The 20082-nt window shown below is 42.5% G+C and overlaps 1 protein-coding gene across 2 annotated transcripts in view; it reads left to right on the top strand.

Annotated features, from left to right (window-relative positions):
- The window catches only part of PIBF1 (progesterone immunomodulatory binding factor 1), a 188376-nt gene that overhangs the window by 104640 nt on the left and 63654 nt on the right, over positions 1-20082 (top strand). For both annotated transcript variants that reach the window (XM_066581127.1, XM_066581136.1), the window contains exon 14: positions 15459-15561. In XM_066581127.1, coding sequence (XP_066437224.1) covers positions 15459-15561 — 103 coding nt within the window. The remainder of the gene's footprint in view (positions 1-15458; positions 15562-20082) is intronic.

Raw genomic sequence — 20082 nt, 5'->3', positions numbered from 1 at the left:
TGACTCGGTCGTAAGCCTTTTCGGCGTCGACCGAGAGCAAACATAGTGGTGTGTTTGCCTCCTTTGCCCGTTCTACCAGGGAGAGTGTCCTTATAGTGTTGTCCCTGGCTTCTCTTCCAGGGACAAACCCTACTTGGTCTCTGTTAATAATCTCCCGGGTCAGTGGTCTTAGGCGTGTAGCTATAATTTTCACGAAGATCTTCATGTCAATGTTTAATAAGGAGATCGGGCGATAGTTCTCGCATACCATCGGGTCTTTACCCGGTTTGGGTAATACAGTAATGGTAGCCTGCATGGCTTGAGGAGGGAAAGAGCATTTATCTGAGATTGTGTTGAAGGCTTTGCTTAAAAGTGGGGCTAGGAGGCCTCCAACGGATTTGTAAAACCTTGGAGTGAAGCCATCAGGGCCCGGGCTTTTCCCTATTTTTAGTTCTTTGATTTCTTTGATAACTTCTTGTTCGAGAAAGTCCTCTTCTAATGCCCTTGCTTGGTCTGTGGATATTACTTTCGGTGCGTGTGACTGTAGGTATTGGTCTATCTCCCTTTGATCTACTGGGTTATCTATGTTATACAGCTCACTATAATAATTCTGAAAACATTCTAGAATATCTTTCGTCGCGTGAATTTTTTCTTTCTCTTTTGATTTCATCGCGAATATATAAGTTTGGTTACCTCTGGGGTTTAACGCTCTCGCTAGCCATGATCCACTTTTGTTACCGTATTCGTAGAATTTCCCTTTAAATTTATCCCTCATACAAAGGGGATTTTTATCCAATATTTTTAGCACCTGCTGGCATAAGTCTGAGATTTCCGCGCTTTGGATCTGTGTAGGTTTTGCTTTATTGGATTGTTCTGCTCTATCTAACCGGAGATCAAATTTCACAACTTACCCGTCCTATCCCTTTTAAGGCATATCCCGTGGGAAAGGCAGACATGTTTAATTCAAACTTAAAGATGTATACTAAATAAAACGTTTATTTCTCGCTCGTGTCGTTGGGGAACACAGCAAAGACCGTGGGATATAGCTACTGCCACTAGGAGGCAACACTAAGCACAAAAAGTGTTAGCTCCGCCCGCTGGCTATATTCCTCACTGCCAACACCTGGCTAATCAGTTTTAGCTTAGTGTCCGTAGGAGGCGAACGGTCTGGCCCTCAAGGGCTGAATGGATTTTCCAGAATGGCCAAGGCTAACGGAACAGCTCTCCCTTTTAACCCAACCGAGGAGGGCAAACAAAAGTTGAGTGCTCCTTTTTGTTGTCTGTCCGGCCCCCTCAGAAGAAAAAGGAGGACCACCTGGGTACTCCTGCGTGTGTCCGCCAGCCATAGAGCCCCCTGTTTGTCCGGGTCAGCATCCCCTCCCCGCGCAGGCCAGGCGATGTTTGGGGTGATTGCTCTGCTGGTTGTGATGGCTGGCTGACCCCAAAGCACTAGGCACCCCTTGGCATCCAGGTCAGTTTTGGCCAGGACCCCGGTTCTGTAAGTTGCACATGGTGCTGTGTTTTCATTACAGTTAGAACCTTTGTGTCATATTGCTAACTATTGCTCCTACTGCTGGCATACAAACTGATTAGCCAGGTGTCGGCAGGGAGGGATATAGCTAGTTGGTGGAGCTAACACTTTTTGTGCTTGGTGTCACCTCCTAGTGGCAGTAGCAATATCCCACCGTCTTTGCTGTGTCCCCCAATGACGAGACGAGAAAGAGATTTTAGGGTGAGTAAAAAATCCTCTTTTTGGCAACATCAGCAATACGTTGGCTCCTAATAAATGTTGAAATTCTATTTCTGTCATTGTAACCCTATATATAGAGTACTAGTAGAAAGCCCATACCAGCGCTATATATATATATATATATATATATATATATGTAGACTGTGACTGCAATCTGTATATACAAATATAAATATCCATGATCATGAAAATTATTTAGTGGAATTAAGACTAATAGTTGTAATGCAAGGGAGTCAGCTATTTTGAATAAATTAAATATCCAGGGCAAACCAATGTGGGATTTAGACTTGTGTGTTTGATTGAGAGCGGTAGCTCTGCGCTGCTTGAGGGGATGTAGATGATGTGAAGTACCCTGTTTCCCTGAAAATAAGCCTTACCCTGATTTTTCTGGAATTCAGACAAGCTTGAAAAATAAGCCCTAGCTGCGTTACATAAAAAAACCAAACCCAATATATTACCTAGCAGGTTCGGTCTGGGTCCTTCAGTTGCTTTCCAGAGCTCCAGCAGGCTTTTGCTGCAGTCCTCGGCCGCCCACCGAAGATCGCTTCCTGTTCACGGATTCATAAATCCCGCTTCCAGGAAGTGATGGCTGTGATTGGTTCTCGAGCACTGCTCAGGCAATGGAGTAGGTACATTTTTACCGACTACACCAAATTGGGACTACGACTTCACAGCCCTGTATAATAATATATTAAGGGACTTCTCAGTTATTTTTTTGCACATCTCCCAACATAGATGCTAAACATGTCCATAAGGCTCTATTACTCAGACAGAGGACAAAGGAGTATGGCCGGTATACGTCATACTGCAAACAAGGTATGGATTAGTGTACTAGACTACAATAGTTCATCCCATAACAAAAAGTCCAACAAAAAAAATAAAAAGGTATGCTTATTTTACATATATATATTATATATACAAACACCTTATCCTGATATAGTTTGGTTTGTTATCAACATAACTCTGCTCTCAAGTGTATGTGTTATGTAACTACATATTATGCCTGTCACTCGCTCATCATCATCGCATCCACAACGAACTTCATACCGTGTTTCCCAGAATGTAAGACCCTGTCCTATATTAACTTTTTGCCCCAAAAGAGGCACTAGGTCTTATTTTTGGAGGAAGTCTCATTATACTTACAAAGCAGGCTTGGTTTTGCTACTCCAACTGGTCTCTGGAGTTCCAGCATGCTGGCTGCAGTTCTTGGCCGCCCACAGAAGATCACTTTCTGGTTACGGGATTCATAAATCCCGCCTCCAGGAAGTGATGCCTGTGATTGGTTCTCGAGCACTGTGTGTGTGTGTGTGTGTGTGTGTGTGTGTGTGTGTGTGTGTGTATAGGTATGTGTGTGTGTATGTATGTATATATAATATATATATATATATATATATATATATATATATAATATATAATTTTTTTTTTTTTTTTTTTTACTTCAATGCAGAGTTTGTTGCAGTTTTCCTTTCATAGGTATTTAAGAAAGTTCTGAAATGTCCTATAAATATATGTTCTAGTCATCTAAGCCCCTCTATTTATCAAAGACATTAATAACTAAGATGTAACATAGTGTGTTAAGCTGAAAGAAGACAACGTCCATTTAGTTCAGCCTGTTTCTACCCTCCCTTGTTGATTCAGTGGAAGGCAAAAAAACAACCCCAATGAGGCAGAAGCCTAATTAGCCCATTTGGGGGAAAAAATCCTTCCCCACTCCATAATGGCAGTTAGAATAATCCCTGGATCAATGTTTGATAGTTCCTACCTGACTCCAAGACCCGGATCAACAACCCTGCTGGTTATTTAATGTCTATATCCTGTAATATCATAGTGCTCTAGAAAGACATCTATCGATAGTCCCGCTTAAACTCCTCTATGGATTTTGCCATCACCATGTCCTCAGGCTGAGCGTTCTACAGTCTCACTGCTCTAACAGTAAAGAACCCCTTTCTGTGTTGGTGATGAAACCTTTGTTCTTCTAGACGTAGAGTATGCCCTCTTGTTACCGTCGCAGTCCTGGGTATAAACAGATCATGGGAGAGATCCTTGTATTGTCCCCTCATGTATTTACACATAGTTATTTGGTTGCCCCTTTTAGCCGTCTTTTTTCCAGGGTAAATAGTCCCAATTTTGATAGCCTCTCTGGGTATTCCAGTCCTCCCTTCCATTTATTAATTTAGTTGTCCTTCTTTGAACCCCCTCAAACACTGCACCATCTTTCCTGAGCAGTGGTATCCAGAACTGCACTCAGTACTCCATGTGAGACCTGACAAGGGCCTTATATAGTTGAAGAATAATGTTCTTGTCCCTCGCCCCTATGCCTCTTTTAATGCACCCCAAGTCTTTTTTTCCTTTTACAGCAGCTGACTGGTATTGATTGCTCCAGTTAAGTCTACAGTCAGCTAGTGAAAACGGCAATAGAAATTCAGTTATTTCCTTTCCTCTCTGTAGACTAAGTATCCTTATGCTGCTACGAGGCTTTTAGTTGAGATAAATCTGTGCTGCACCATCTGCACATGCTCAGTAGTGAAGCTCCTCCTCTACAGACCAGAGGAAGAAGGCAGTAGGCCATGGGCATGCTTGCGCTCATCTCAAAACTACTAGAGAGAACAGCATTAAGGCAAGTAAAAGTATACATAAACTTTCAATAAAGTGCATGAATCAATAGTCCAGTGTATGTTCCCTCCAGTACTGTGGAGTCCGAGTCGGGAGTTGGAGTCTGGGAAAATTGAGGAGTTGAAGGTTTGGCTTACCGATTCCACAACCCTGCTGTTATGGTTTGTACACTTATTACCATGTCCTTCTCTTATTGTGCTCCAAATTGATATTTATATATTTTTATCTACCATCCTTTTACTGATTTATCAGCTATAGAACACACATGGCTTCCTTTCTGCCCTGTCTCGTTGCTGCAGGAAAGCCTTTGGTTGGCGCTGGTGGCATGAGTCAGCAATAGCATTAGCTTGTACCCAGAAGCATGGCGACCACTGAATCCGTAAACCCAAGTACTCTGTCAGACACTTGCAGAAGTCGTATTTATTAAACTGCACTTTCTTCTATGACAAAGGGCACTTGTCATTCCACCTGCTCTCAATGCCGAGGATATATATTATCCTTTCTGCAATGTGTTCTCACATCCATCCTCTTTACACTAATAAGAAGTGGAAATTGCTAATAACACAAGTTGTTGGCTTTGAATAAGGAGTGGGAGATCTGGCATTTCAGATATGTGAAATATCTTTAGGGCTTTCTAAGTGTAGTAGGTACCTTTACATAAAGCCTATAGTCAATTTCCATCAGCTGCTGAATTTCCAAAGATGGCAACCAATGAATAGACACTGAACTTTAAACAAACTTGTATGTGTACATTTGTGATAAACTTATGTGATAGCCAGTGTGATAAGTAGCAAAAGTGCAAATCACTTTATTTACCTAAAATGATGTTTTTGTGCTGAAAAATCCTAAAGTGCTGACCACTAGGGGTCTCCCTTCAAATGTTCACACTCCACTAACTTGTCATGTGAAGATTCAGTGATTTACATTAGCTGCTTATTACTGTCTGCAGAACACGGATTAAATACAGATATGAAATATGCTTGTCTGAATGAGGTCTAACCAGCAACACACCCGTGTTTCCATCTCATGACCAAGACAGATGTTTCTTCACTGAAAGTTCTCACTGCATGAGAACAAGTGGAGAGTTTGAGAACTGAGGATTTAATACAGAAAATATATATGAAAATGTTTTAAAAGTTTTCATTAAGTTAAGAATTAGCTTTATTTTGTGAAATCGGAATATCCTCTGTCCAGGATCCTCATTTCTTAGTAAGAGTGAAGAGCGTCTGCAAGTAGTGTCTCTCACTGTGGAGGAACTATCCTGCGTTACACAGACTGGAATTTTAGATTTGGATGGGCTCTGTGTAATACTTAAAGGGGTCATCCAGGCATCGCCCGCCAGGATACATCGGGGTCGGAGCAGAAGCGCCGCTCCAACCCCTGTGTAGCAGCCGATGCTCGTAATAGCAGGCGCAGCTCTCCTTGAAATCAATAGGAGCTGCGCTTACAATTATGAGCGCTGGTCAATACGCAAGGGTCGGAGTAATGCTTCCTCTCCGTCTCCAGTGTGTCCTGGCGGCATATTTGGGATTTCAGCCACACTTAAGCATCGCTGCTGATTAGAGCCACCTGATTGGCTCTTCGGCACCACTTGACTACACAGCGTGCACGCGGATTGCCTTAAGCAGCCGTGCACTACACACTACACTTAAGCAGCTGTGCACAGACCCCCCTTTAGGGTTAGGGTTAGTGCTAACCCTTACCCTAACCCTAAACCTAACCCTAAAGGGAGTCTGTGCACAGCTGCTTAAGTGTAGTGTGTAGTGCACGGCTGCTTAAGGCAATGCGCGTGCACGCAGTGTAGTCACATGGTGCCGAAGAGCCAATCAGGTGGCTCTAATCAGCAGCGCTGCTTAAGTGTGGCGGAAATCCCAAATATGCGTTCTGGCGGGCGATGCCTGGAAAACCCCTTTAAAGGGATTTTCCAGGGCCTTTTTTGTCAGATGCTGGCCCAGCCTGTAGTACCAACATAAGACGGTGTCAGGTTTGCTTTGCGAATTACTGTGATGGGCGTTGTGTTTTTGCACACACATGCGCATGTTTTACTGGATTTTTTACCCACGCAAAGTATGCTCTCATTGATTACAACAGGCAATTAAGTGTAAATGGTTCATTATGTGCTATTTTCGTGCACAAATACGTATTGAAATAGAGCATGCTGTGTATTTTTTTGCACTAACAAATGACACGAATCTACGCTCCTGTGGATGAAGCTACTGAAATGGGTTCTATTAACTTGCAAATTTTCGTGCGCAAATACGCACATGTGAGGCTGATCTAAAAGAAGATTTGCTCACCTTCCCCACCGCTCCTGTTCTTCCGGCTCCTGTTCTCTCCTGCTGTGGAGCAGTCAGTCAATAGTAAAAAACTGGGTATAGGTGTGAGTGTCTTAGAGAAGCACAAGACATCGGGGGATTAGCTCAAGTTTTATTGAAACCAGCATAAGTAGAAGCTTTTTGGGACCGTGGCACCCCTTCCTTTGCAGAGACATGCTATATCAGAACATGTGACATGGGGTGATAAGAATAAAAGCAGGGCACAGTTTCATGGCAAATAAGCATAGGCAGCGGATAAAGTATTGGATGGAAATAGAAAAAAGGGGATAAAAAAAAACAACCAAAAAATATGAAAATCAACGCATGAGAAGTTGTGCAATTGCTGTCAATTTTTTCTCGCCGATTACTGCTGAATGCTTCAAGTCCCAGCGGAGAAACACTCTGTGATCTGCTTATTGTCAAGGAAAGCCTCTAACAAGTAGGGACTGTCCAGGGCAGAGAACTCCTTTAAGGGCTCCTTCGCACTGGCAATCGCAATATCGCATATGTGCTCATGCAATGTTTTTTCCTGAAAGACAATCTTGCATCGCTGCTGCTTGCAATTTTCTCGCGCGATAGACAAAAATGGGAGTTTCTAATATTGAAAACGCATCAGATTGAGCCTGGTCGAGAAAAAAGAGGCAGGCAGTGATTTCCAAATCTCGCAACATCGCATGATGGAAAACATTGAAAATGGGAATGAAGTCATTGAAAAGCGTGGGTTTCATAATTCTGCGTCTTCTCACGTTTTTGCATCACTCAAAAATCACACGATTTTGTCATCAGTGTGAAGGCGGCCTTAGTGCTGTAGGTCTTTCCCAGATTAAAGAGTATTACTTTGCATGGAATTGTGGGATGATCTAGAAGTGCGCGCAGCCACAGATTTAGAGTAGGTTCACATGTGGTGGATTTGGTGTGTATTTTGCACAGTTGGAAAAATCCATACCAAAATGAATGTCAAACGTCACAGCATTTGGTGCGGATTTTGGCGTGGATCCAGAGTAAACCTCCGGTGAAGGTATGAAAGCTGCTGCAGATCTGTGTCAAAATCCAATCCAGCACGTGTGAACATACCCTTACACTGCTAGCCTAGTGATTTACCAGTGCAGTGTATGGGGATCTCCTGGAGTAGCTCATCAAAGCCATTTACTGCCTAGCCCCTTTACGAGCCTCTTACATTAGGTGTGGGATTGCTATAGAAATATTGGATCGTGTTTTCCAAAATTTGTTTCATGATGGTATCGTGCTTCTCCTTCTGGGTTCATATATACATCATTCGTTCACATCAGTGATGGCTCTTATCTGCTGTTTTCTTGGAGGAGTGAAATCTTTAAACCTCTCCTCTTAATTGCTCTTAAAGAAAATCATTTCTTCTTTGTGTTGATTCCTGTTTTAGTTTTTAACTTTCCATGGGTAATATAGATTTCTGTGTTTCCTAAAGTTCTTAACAGGAAATTGAGGACAAGTCGGACTTACTAACTTTAATTTAAACATTACAGGAACTTGATGAAACTTGAAAAGTATCAGCGTAATGTTTTTATTTCACTCAAGGCTCATCTTGAGAGAACAAAACAAGATTTTCTGGTTGTACATTTCTTGTCCTGACATTTCACCTCCTGTCATTAGCATTCATTATTAAGCTTTTCAAAGCAAATGAAGTGAAGATACATATTGTACTTAGTGCTCGATTCCTGACATAATGGTTTACATTTAAACCTTTTTCTTTCTTTGCTTGCTTTGTATACCTTTTGTAATGATGGTGATAGTGTTTGTTTTGCAATAGGTTTTATGGATTGGGTGGCAAAGAAACTGGTTCTATAGAGACTCCATGTGCTTTGCACCTCCTTACGGGTGTCTGAAGACATGTTTTTTTTACTTTTTATTAGTATTATAAATAATGGTCATATATGTAAAAACTTTTATGAAGGTGATGACATTTCTCTTCTAATGATTTTGTGTACTCCTAGAACTCTTCCGACACTTATATCATGTTTGCTTGGGGTATGTCAGCACAAGACCATGGGTCATTCACAGTAAAGTCTTCCATACTTAAACATTAATAGACTAGCCCTAAGCCACTAATGTTTAATCCGCAGGGGTCTGGCACAATGAAGGAGCATCACAGCCTCTTTATTGTTCACCCAGACATGTACATAGTAATGGGGCTGTGTCTAGTAGTGCAGCTCAGGCTCTTTCATCTCAAGTGGAGCTAAAGGTATCCATACACCTTCAATAGATGATGGCCAATTTCAACTGACTCATTGATAAACATGAATGTTCAGTTCGGCCAGATGTTCATGGGAAGAGTGGAGAATTGTGCCACTAGATATTATGGAGGTAGCTTATCTTCAGGTATGGAACGTCTACGTGTCATGGAGGCCTCCATACACATTTGACAGTCGTCTGGTCCTACCTTCTGCCAAAATTGGCTCGTTGGGATGACTTTCCTTAGGTTTATGGGGACCTAAAGCTCTAGCACTAGGCACAGCCATTCGTATAGATAAGCCATTTTGGTTGTGTAAACAATGAAAGGTTGCTTAGGGTGCTTTTAGACAGAATTATTCTTCAAAAAATCGTTTAAACGAGCAAAAGTGAACACTAATCGTTTGGTCTAAATGCAGGCCAATGACTACACGATGGACGAGAATCATTCGCTTCTCTTTCGTTGTTCATTTTATACAGCCGTAAAAATTGTTGCTTCATCCACTATGTAAAACGCTAACAATCCTCATTCAATGAGTTGACAATGAATTTGTCTGCCTAAACAGGCTGCACTAGAGCGAACGAGCTAGCGATAACATCATGGCTTGTTCACTCCTAAAAAACAAGAATCATCCATTCTAGAAGCACCCTTATTCTGGTTTTCCTAAGGCTGCCTGTCCACGGGCGTTGCGTTTTAACGCCACGGATTTCCGCTCATGTGTATTGGGCTGCGCTTTCCATAGTTATCCTATGGAAAGCGCTCATAGCGTTACCCGCGTGCGGGTTATCACCGCGGATAATGCAATGCAGAATCACCCATGGACAGGAGGCCTAAGTCCCTGAAAATCCTTTAAAGCAAGCCTGAAAACGGTCCTATTGAAAATAAAGACATTATTAGCAGGCATGAAAGGGCAGAAAGTGACTATGAAGATGTATTTTGATCACTGGTGTTTTTTAATTAACATTATCTGTTTAGTACATATTCTAATTGCATCTCGCTGCTGCCGATTGAAACAATCACTGCAGTTATAGCTTATTGATCAATGTTTAGAGTTTAGTGTATTTTCTGGATTTCTGAATCCTATTTGGTCTTTGTAAACATTTTACAACATAGTTAGAGACTATTTGGTTCCCCAGTGTACACTGCAACTAGAAATGATTAGTAAGCTAGTTACAAAGATTACCCCAAACCACCTGCCTCCCCCAGGATGACTCAATTGTGTATTTTTCTATTCCCCCCACTTAGAAATTTGTAAAAGTTCTCCAGTAAAGTAAGTGGTACAGTAAATGGTACTATTGAAAAATACAACCCGTCCCGCAAAAAACAAGTCTCCTTCTAGTTATATAAACTGAAAAAATAAAGTTGTGATTTTTTGAAAGTCAGGAGGAAAAAAACAAAAATGGGAGAAAAAGGGGGCCCATGTCATTAAAGGATTAAAGCATGTCAGATGTGTGCAGTCTTATTTTGCCTTGTCTTACAAATTTCCGTGTGTTTATATCCATATGTTTGCATTTTATTCATTTATAACTTTAGCTGCTAAAAGCTAATAAAAATTGGCTTTTAAACCTGTTTCTCCCATCATTTGCCCCAGACATCTGGTCAGTTTCAGCATAAGTCAAAGCACTAACGACCACTTGTCCGTGAGTGACATGCTCTTTTCCTGATCACATGACAGTGATGTCATCACAGATCCTTCAATATTTTGACTAACTCCAACCGTTCTCACCGGTCCTTCAGCGAGTTACATGTGATGATGTCATCCACTATATTTATATTATAAGTGGCGCATTGTGCCACCAGAAACACTGGTACTATAAATAATACTTAGAACTAGTAGTATAATATATCCAGCTGTCTGCTTGTTCTTCTAGTTATATCATAGTAAAGCTTCATTTAGTATCCCTGTTTGGAGTGTTCAATCTATTGCATAAGTAAACAAGATCTTGGTCTTGTCAGGATTTTAACCCCTTCCCTCCCCATGACGTAAGGGTACGTCATGGGAGCGGGGTACTTCCCGCAAAATGACGTACCCTTACATCATAGGAATAGCGCGAGATCATGACAGATCTCGCGCTGTCCCGCAGCGGGAGCCAGCTGTCAGTCATAGCCAGCCTCCCACTGCAGCAGCGGGGTTGCATCGGGGATGCGCCCCTCGCTGTTAACCCCTTCCCTGCCGTGATCTATGTAGATCGCGTCATGGAAAGGGTTCACAGACGGAGCATGCTCCCTCTGTGAAGTTGCCGGGCTCCCGCGATATAATCGCAGAGAGCCCAGCCTGTTGCCATGGCAACAGGACGCCAGATACTGGCGTCCTGTGTTGCCAGAGCCCATGATTGCTGTATAAGCGATAAGACATGGCAGGACAGAAGTCCTGCCATGCCTTATCACAGCGATCATCAGTGCTGAGCTGTAAGTCCCCCAGAGGGACATAGAGGGTGTAAAAAAAAAGAAAAGAGAATAAAAATGTTCAAAAAACTTTTTTTGTGCTTTTTCTCATTCACATAAAAAAAATTTAAATAGTACAAATTTGGTATCAACGCGTCCGTAACGAACACAATATAATAAGTTGAACACGCTTTTTCTTCTGCATGGCAAAAACCGTTAAAAAAAACGCTAAAAAACAGGGGCAAAATGCTAATTTTTAGCATTTTGCCTCCCAAAAAATGCAATAAAAGTGATCAAAAAAGCTGTATATTACCCAAAATGGTACCAATAAAAACTACAGCTCCTCTTGCAAAAAATAAGCCCTCACAGAGCTGCGTACGTAGAAAAATAAAAAAGTTACAGGACTTTGAATGCAGCGATTTAGGAAAAAAACAAAGATTTCCAAAAAAGGGTTTTTATTGCAGAAAAGTGGAAAAACCTGAAAAAATATAAGAATCTTAGTATCATTGTAACCGTACCGACCCGCAGAAAAAAATGTAGTGTGTCATTTATGCTGCATGATTAACACTGTAAAAAAAAACTCAAAATCTATGGCAGAATTGATGCGTTTTTCTCTCCCTGTTATCATTAAAAAAAAATAATAAAAGTTTTACAATATAGTCTTTGTACCCAAAAATGGCACCATCAAAAACTACCTTTCTCCACGCAAAAAACAAGCCCTTACACGGCCGCGTCGACAGAAAAGTAAAAAAGTTATGGCTTTGGAAAAATGGATATGCAAATCCGCCAAAAATCGTTGCGTCCTTAAAGGGGTTGTCCCGAGCCAAAACCTCAAAATTTTCAATTAGCCCATTCCCCCTGTCACCCCCCGGCATAAAGCAGCCCTTTAAAGCGGGTATAAACCGCTTCCTACTTACTGTTTAGAAGAAATAATAACTTATAAAGTTCTTCATCTAAGATGGCGCCTGTGATGTCCCAGGGTGCGTTCCACGGTGCACCGCGCTTCCAGGAGGCTTTCATGCGCGCTCCCGAGACGCCGGTCACGTGAGCAGGTGACTGATGTCATCGGTGGAGGCGTGCACTTGTAATGAATGAAACGCCGATCCAGCCACCCCATTGGCTGGTCGGCAGAACGCATCACAGCGGGAGGTGGAGTCTGCCGGAGAATACAGCAAACAGCTGTTTCTCCCTTCTCTTGACCACACAGACGAGCTGTATCGCGCGGGCACGCTGGAGCGGCTCGTTCACAGCGGGGAGAGTACAGACTGCGCAAGCGCGTCTAAAACAGACTGCTGAGGAAGAAATTAGACGGCACCATGGCGACGGGGACGCAGAGACAGCGCGAGGACGGAGACAAGTGAGTGAATAACTTCTGTATGGCTCATATTTATTTAATGCACGATGTATATTACAAAGTGCATTAATATGGCCATACAGAAGTGCTGAACCCCACTTGCTTTCTCGGGACAACCCCTTTAAGCCCAAAATAGGCCATGTCCTTAAGGGGTTAATCATGCGTTAAAACATGTAATAGATTTCCTCTAATATAAAAGTTTAATTTGCACGTCACAGGTCTGGGAAAACTGAGCTAGCGGCAAAGTTCATAGCAGCGTTGCGTTTTTCATGGTTGCCGACTATGATTGTAGAGGACATTTCAACCCACTACTTTACTTTTATGATAGATGAAGTGTAGTTTTACTTAATAGGTCTCGTGAATTCACAGAATTCATGGTACTGGTCTACTTAAAATCCCCACCTAACTCATCAAATAGCACTGTACGGCCAGAAAATCAACATTTGGTGCGCAGTGGCTTGACTTCGAATAATAGGCCCCATTTTCTTCTAATCAACTGTGAATACCGCAGTTTATCTGCACATATTTGAACAGTTTTATAACCAACTAACACTAGGGGAAAAAATGCACTGCTTTTACCAACAAGATGGGGCGACATGTCACGGCTTCATGAACTGTTTATGGAAGAGCAAACTGTGAGCAAGGGGCTATGGGTACCACATTCCCTGGACTTGTGCGCATCCATTTTTATCTGTGGGGAAATTTAAAACAGAAAGTGTACACTAAGAATCCACATAACCTTAGATGAACTCAAGGAAAACATTGTGAATACTATCTTCAGCATCACCGTTGAAGAGCTGCAGGTAGTATCAGCCAACGTGTTGCAATGTGCCTACAGGTGCATAGAAGTGAACTGGGACCATTTTCAATATGCGTTTTAACATGCAAATTAATCAATAACGTTTTGAAAAAGTCTCCACCTTCTCATTCTTCCTGTCGCAGTATTGTCCGAGGCAGACTACTTGTCCGTGGCCTACCCTTTTCTTAGCTGCTTTCAAGATTCTGCTGTTAGAACTGATAATCAGTTTTTTTTTTAATTCCTCTCCGTTATCTAAAAACCTAGTACTAAATGTATAACTGTTCTTTGTACTCCCATAATGCTCTGCTCTGTGACTTCTGAAATTAGCTTTTGACATGAATGTAAAATATGCCACTGGACATCACAAAAAAGTAAACATTTGTAAATTTTGAAAAAGTAAAGTAACATAGTTAACTGTGTTGAATATCTGTAAGCGTGCTTTGCTATAGGCTACATGCACACGGGAGGGTCGGATTCCACATGCGGAATCCGCCCCTGACAGCAGTGGCGGCGGCGTCCGTAAGTAGCTGCTTTTCTTTTCTTCAATATATACTGCGGATGGTCCGTCGGACACGCGCAGTACAGGTTTATTTATTTTTTAAACTCCTGCTTTTCTGCCAGGCGAGGATGCAGAATCCGCAACCTTTCAGCAATGTCAATTGCGGAAGGGCCGCGGATTTGACGGCTTACATTGACTTCAATGGAAGCCATCTGTGCAAAAATGGAACATGCTGTGATTTTTCCTCTGTGAGCGGAAACTGATAGGTTTTCCCTCGTGTTCATGAACAATAACTTTTCCATAGCATGCTATGGGAGTTTTTTGCTGCGGAATCTGGAGGCGGATGCCCGCTTCGGATTCCATAATGCAAATCCACCCATGTGCATAATGCCTTAAGGTGCATGCACACGGCATGTTCGGATTCTGGCTGCAGAATTCTTTATGGAATCCAGCCTTGTCCGTGGACGGCAACCCTGTGTACCTGTCATTTTCCTGCTTCTCTGTACTGCGCAGTACAGATTATTATTTTTTCTTTTAGGGCTCATGTCCACGGGCAAAATATGATTTAAGATCCGCAGCGGATCTCCCGCATGCGGATCCGCATCCCATAGGGATGCATTGACCACCCGCGGGTAGATAAATACCCGCGGATCGTCAATAAAAGGGATTTAAAAAAAAATGGAGCATGGAAAAATCCGGACCATGCTCCATTTTCGTGCGGGTCTCCCGCGGGGACGGCTCCCGCGGGCTTCTATTGAAGCCTATGGAAGCCGTCCGGATCCGCGGGAGACCTAAAATAGGAATTTAAAGTATTTACCATCCGGCGCGGGCGGAGAAGATCAGCTGTTCCTCACGGCCGCATCTTCCTTGCTTCGGCTCGGCGGATGTGCCCGGCGCATGCGCGCGGCACGTCGGCGACGTGCCGCCGGCGTCAGGAATTCATCCGCCGGCCGAAAATGAAGATCCGGCCGTGAGGAACAGCTGATCTTCTCCGCCCGCGCCGGATGGTAAATACTTTTAAATTCTTATTTTCGGCGCTCATGTCCGCGGGGCAGGAGTGACCCGCTGCAGATTCTACATGTAGAATCTGCAGCGGATCTGATTTTCCCCGTGGACATGAGGCCTTAAACTCCTGTTTTTCCCGCGGAATCTGCGGCCCTCCGCAATGTCAACTGCGGAAGGGCTGCTGATCGGACGGCTTCCATTGACTTCAACGGATGTAGTTCATGCAGAGCCCGCAGGAAAATGGAGCATGCTGTGGTTTTTCCTTCGCAAGTGGAAACCGTAATTAGTTTCCACTCGTGTGCATGAAAAATGACTTTTCCCCAGCATGCTATGGAGGGTATTTGCTGTGTAACCCGCTAGCTGACGCCCGCCCTGGATTCCGCAGCAAAAACCCGCCTGTGTGCATGAGGCCTTAGTCAGATTATTTGTGGATCCTCTTAATTTTGAACACGATTAGCTTGTGTAAGGCGAGAACAATGTGAATGGATCTAATAGACTGTTACTTTAAGATTCCCATAGAAATCTTAACGTGTCCTTGTCATGACTGTCTTTTTAGTGTTCACCTGGCCAGAAGACTTCTGCAGCTAGAGAAACAAAATTCTTTGCTCATCAAAGATTTAGAGCACCATAAGGAACAAAACACCAAAGTTTCACTGGAAGTAAGTAGAGCGTCCTATTATATAAGGTCCGCTTATTCTGGATGTCCACCTCTGAAGATGACATTCATGCCTGTCAGAATTTTTTTCGCTTTCTGTTGTTTGTAATGAAAATATATGTGAGATCAAAGGACAAATGACCCTGCAGAAATAAGTCCTATTTAGTTTTCAGGTGTAAATGTGCCGTTCCTGGTTAACCAGTTATGCATTGAGGAGTATATAATGTGCACATGCCTCTCTTACTGATGTCATGCATTATTTGTGGTTTATGGATTGTATTATCATACCAGAAGACATTTAAAGGGAACATGTTGGGTACTTTGCGGAGTGCAGCATAAAGTAGTGGCAGATGATCCAGCGGTCTGCCACTTACATAAGCGGCCACTCTCCGTGCCCACCTGCTGTGATTGACTTTTTACTTGATATGAGGGTGCATTTACACAGGAACAATTCTGAGTGATATCGCACTTGCGTATTGCATGAAAATCACCAATTATTCCCTATGGGATCAAAACCTCATTGCGTCTTATTTGCATGAAACTCACATTGGGAAGAATGGGCGATTTTACCGAAAATTAGAAAATGCTGCAGTTTTTCTCTCGCATTGCTTCTTTTCGCAGTCCTGCCAGAGAAAAATCACAGATGTAAATCCCCCCCATTAAAAACAATGGATCTTACAACATACCGAAGTTATAAGGGAGTAATTTCCTGTGTACATGCACACTTACACAGCATCTCATGAATACATCAGATCTATCTCAAGTCCAGGTGCTGCGAAAGCTGAATCTCTTTCAAGCAGAAGGCTGCCTCTATAGTATGTAAGTGCAGGAAAACTACACATTACCCCATAGTTATAGACTGCTGGATTCAGCATGAGGGCAGCATAAAGTACCCAACATAGTGTGCTAGGCTGAAAAAAGACAAATTTCCATCCAGTTCAGCCTATTTCCACCCTCCCTTGTTGATCCAGAGGAAAGAAAAAAAAATAAACAATGAATAAACAATTTAGCCCACTTGGGAGAAAAACTTCCTTCCTGACTCCATAATGGCAGTCAGAATAATCCCTTGATTAACTTTTGCGATCCACAACCCTTCTTGTTATTTAATGTCTATAACCTGTAATGTCATATCGCTTTAGAAAGGCATCTAGTCCTCTTTTAAACCCCTCTATCGATCTTTTCATCACCACCTACTCAGGCAGAGAGTTCCACAGTCTCACTACTCTTACAGTAAAGAACCCTTCTTATATGTTGGTGATCCCCTTTTAAAAGATAATTGGTAAGGGTAAGAAAGCATGCATACATATGTTTCTTTGGGCAAGTGCCTGTGCTATTGCCAATAAGTTAGACCTAATCTACTAACCCTCTTCATATTAGTTCAGCCAACCCCTAAATTTCAGTTAGATCAGCTTGTTTCCATAACTTGCATTCTATAGAGGAATAATCATAGCTTAAGAAAATATAAAGTGCGGATAACTGAGGAACACGACAAACAATTTACAACAACTTTAGAAAAATGTATTCATTAAAAAGAAACCATAGCCAGACTATAATGAAAATAACTGCGATGGTCCATGTGAAAGAGGTTCATGGCCTTGTCCATGTAGATCAGACAGCACATGCATTGTGTTCTTCTGCTGTTCGATGCAAGTTGTGCCCGAGTCTCTCAGATGTAACTTGCAGTGATAAATATGTGATTGCTATGGGTCGCACCACTGATCATTAGAACTTGGGTAATGAGTTTTGCTCTAGTTGGCTGATTCCATCATTTCTAAGACTTTGATTGGAGTGATGGTGCACAGCTGTGACGTATGGACCATTAATGAGCGCCGGTCATAGGATGGTAGCATACATGCTCATTGGGCCCCCTGTCCATGGGCGTTGCGGTATTCCGCTGCGGATCTCCGCCCGGGAGCAGGAGCCGCCGACGGTCAGCCCTATCTGATAGGCTGACCGCGGAGAATCGGGGCAATTCGCAGCATGCTGCGAATTGCCCGCCGCGAGCAGAAAATCGCAATGATTCTCTGTTCGTGGACAGTGTGCCGGCGCTTTCCATAGCGGTGCTATGGAAAGCTTTAGAGGGCGTGATTTGCCGGCGTGGACAGGCACCCTTACTCATATAGTCGCCTTCTTGACTGTCCCTAGCTGCATAGGATTCTGCACAAGCGTGTCCAGTACATGTGCGATACAAGTAGCAGGAATCTCCTATGTTTTGAATACATGGACCAGCATGTGAGCCTTTCAGATCTTTAAATAACAATGTGTTAATGAATAGTGAATGGCACAAGCACAACCATGTATTTGTTTGCTTTAATGGCATGGTCAATGTTCTCAAGCTCTTTTGTCCCACAGAACACTGATCTTTGTTTGCTGTTACATAACTGTATCTTGGAAACCTGTAAGTTACAACTGTCAAAATTTAAATCAGAAGGGGAATATAAAAGAAGACCTGTTCACTAAAGGGGCTATAGGGATTATGCCTATTAGGGCATATGAGCATCATAGAACAGGGTCCCAGAACAGGGAGTCGCTCAGAAAGATGTGTGATCGCTGTGGGTCCTACTTATGTGACCCCTACCAATCACAATAACAGGTTCCCTGTGTGAATGGAACAGTGGCCATGCATGTGCACTCCCGCTATTTCACCATATATGGGACTCCTAGCAGTCAGACTCTCAGCAATCATACATTTATCACCTATCCTCTAGGTACATTATATATTTTGTATGTCCTGGCAGCACGGTACTTTCTGCAACAGGGCGTAAACTTATGTCCCAGGGATAGCGCGAGATCATAAGCAATCTCGCGCTATCCGGCAGTGGGAGCCGGCTGTCCGTGATAGCCAGCCTCCTGCTGCAACAGCGGCGGTGCTTCGGAGATGCGCCCCCTGCTGTTAACCCCTTTCCTGCCGCGATCTATGTAGATCACTGCATGGGAAGGGTCCACAGCGGGAGCTCGCTCCCTCTGTGACGTTGCCGGGCTCTGGCGATATAATCGCAGAGAGTCTGGCTGGTTTCCATGGCAACAGGATGCCAGATACCGGCATCCTGTATTGCCAGTGCCTGTGATCGCTGTAATAAGCGATAAGGCATTGCAGGAGATAAGTCCTGCAATGCCTTATCACAGCGATCATCGGTGCTATGGTAAAAGTCCCCCAGAGGGCCACAAATGGGGTAAAAAAAAATCTACATAATGGACAAAAAATAAAAATGTAGAAAAAATGTAAAAAAAAACAACTCTTCAGGTGCTTTTTCTCATATTAGCATAAAAAAAGTAAAAAAAAAATTTAAATCCCACATATTTGGTATCGTCACATCCATAAGGACGTGTACATGCTTTTCATTCTGCACGGCAAAAAAAAAAAAAAAAAAAAAAAACACTACAAATCTGAGGCTAAATGCTAATTTTTAGCATTTTGCCTCCCAAAAAACGCAATAAAACTGATCAAAAAAGCCATATGTACCCTAAAATTGTACCAATAAAAACTACAGCTCGTCTCGCAAGAAATAAGCCCACACGAATTTTAGAAGAAAAAAAAGATTTCCAAAAAAGGGTTTTTATTGCAGAAAAGTGAAAAAAACTTTTAAAAAAATATAAGAATTTTGGTATCGTTGTAATCGTACTGGCCCGCAGAAAAAAAGGATTGTGTCATTTATGCTGCATGATTAACCCCCTTAATGACGCGGCCCCTTTAATTTTTTTTCCATCTTTGTTTTTTCCTTCCCCCCTTTGAAAAAGATCGTAACTCCTTTATTTATCCATCGACGTCGCTGTATAAAGGCTTGTTTTTTGCGGGACGAGTTGTTGTTTTCAGTGGGACTATTTAAAGTACCATATAATATACTGAAAAACGTTTAAAAACTTTTGAAAAAATTCTAAGTGGAGTAAAATGAAAAAAAAAAAACAACATTCCGCCATCTTTCAGTCTTGTTTCTACGGCGCACAAACTGCAACAAAAATGACATAACTTTTTTCTCTTGGTCAGTTCGATTACTACGATACCAAACTTGTATAGGTTTCTTTTACTGTACTACTACTATGTATTTTTATTTTATGATTTAGAGTTTTTAATTATAGATATGGCAAAAAGGGAGTGATTTAAACTTTTACTATTTTTTTTTTTTTTACAATTAATCAAACTTTATTGATTTTTTTTTTTTTTTTACTTTTCTTTTAAGTTCCCCTGGGGGACTACAAAATGCAATGCTTTGATTGCTCCTGCAGTATGACGTAATGCTACAACATTACGTCATACTGCAATTTGACAGGCAGCCTATCAAGCCACCCAGGGAATGGCTTGATAGGCAGTCACCTAAGGCAGCCTTGGGGCCTTTCAGAAGGCCCCCGGCTGCCATGACACCTGCATGGCTCCCCCGATCTCACAGTTCGGGGGATTTAAATGTCACTGTCAGAATTGACAGCGACATTTAAAGGGTTAATAGCCGCGATTGCCTGGCTATTGCCCGCGGGTGTCAGCTGTAATAAACCGCTCCGCAACCTGTCTTTATACATACCCCGACGCTCC

Source organism: Eleutherodactylus coqui, chromosome 1, assembly GCF_035609145.1.
Source record: "Eleutherodactylus coqui strain aEleCoq1 chromosome 1, aEleCoq1.hap1, whole genome shotgun sequence".
Classification (NCBI taxonomy): domain Eukaryota; kingdom Metazoa; phylum Chordata; class Amphibia; order Anura; family Eleutherodactylidae; genus Eleutherodactylus; species Eleutherodactylus coqui.
This window is presented reverse-complemented; position numbering and strand designations above follow the sequence as displayed.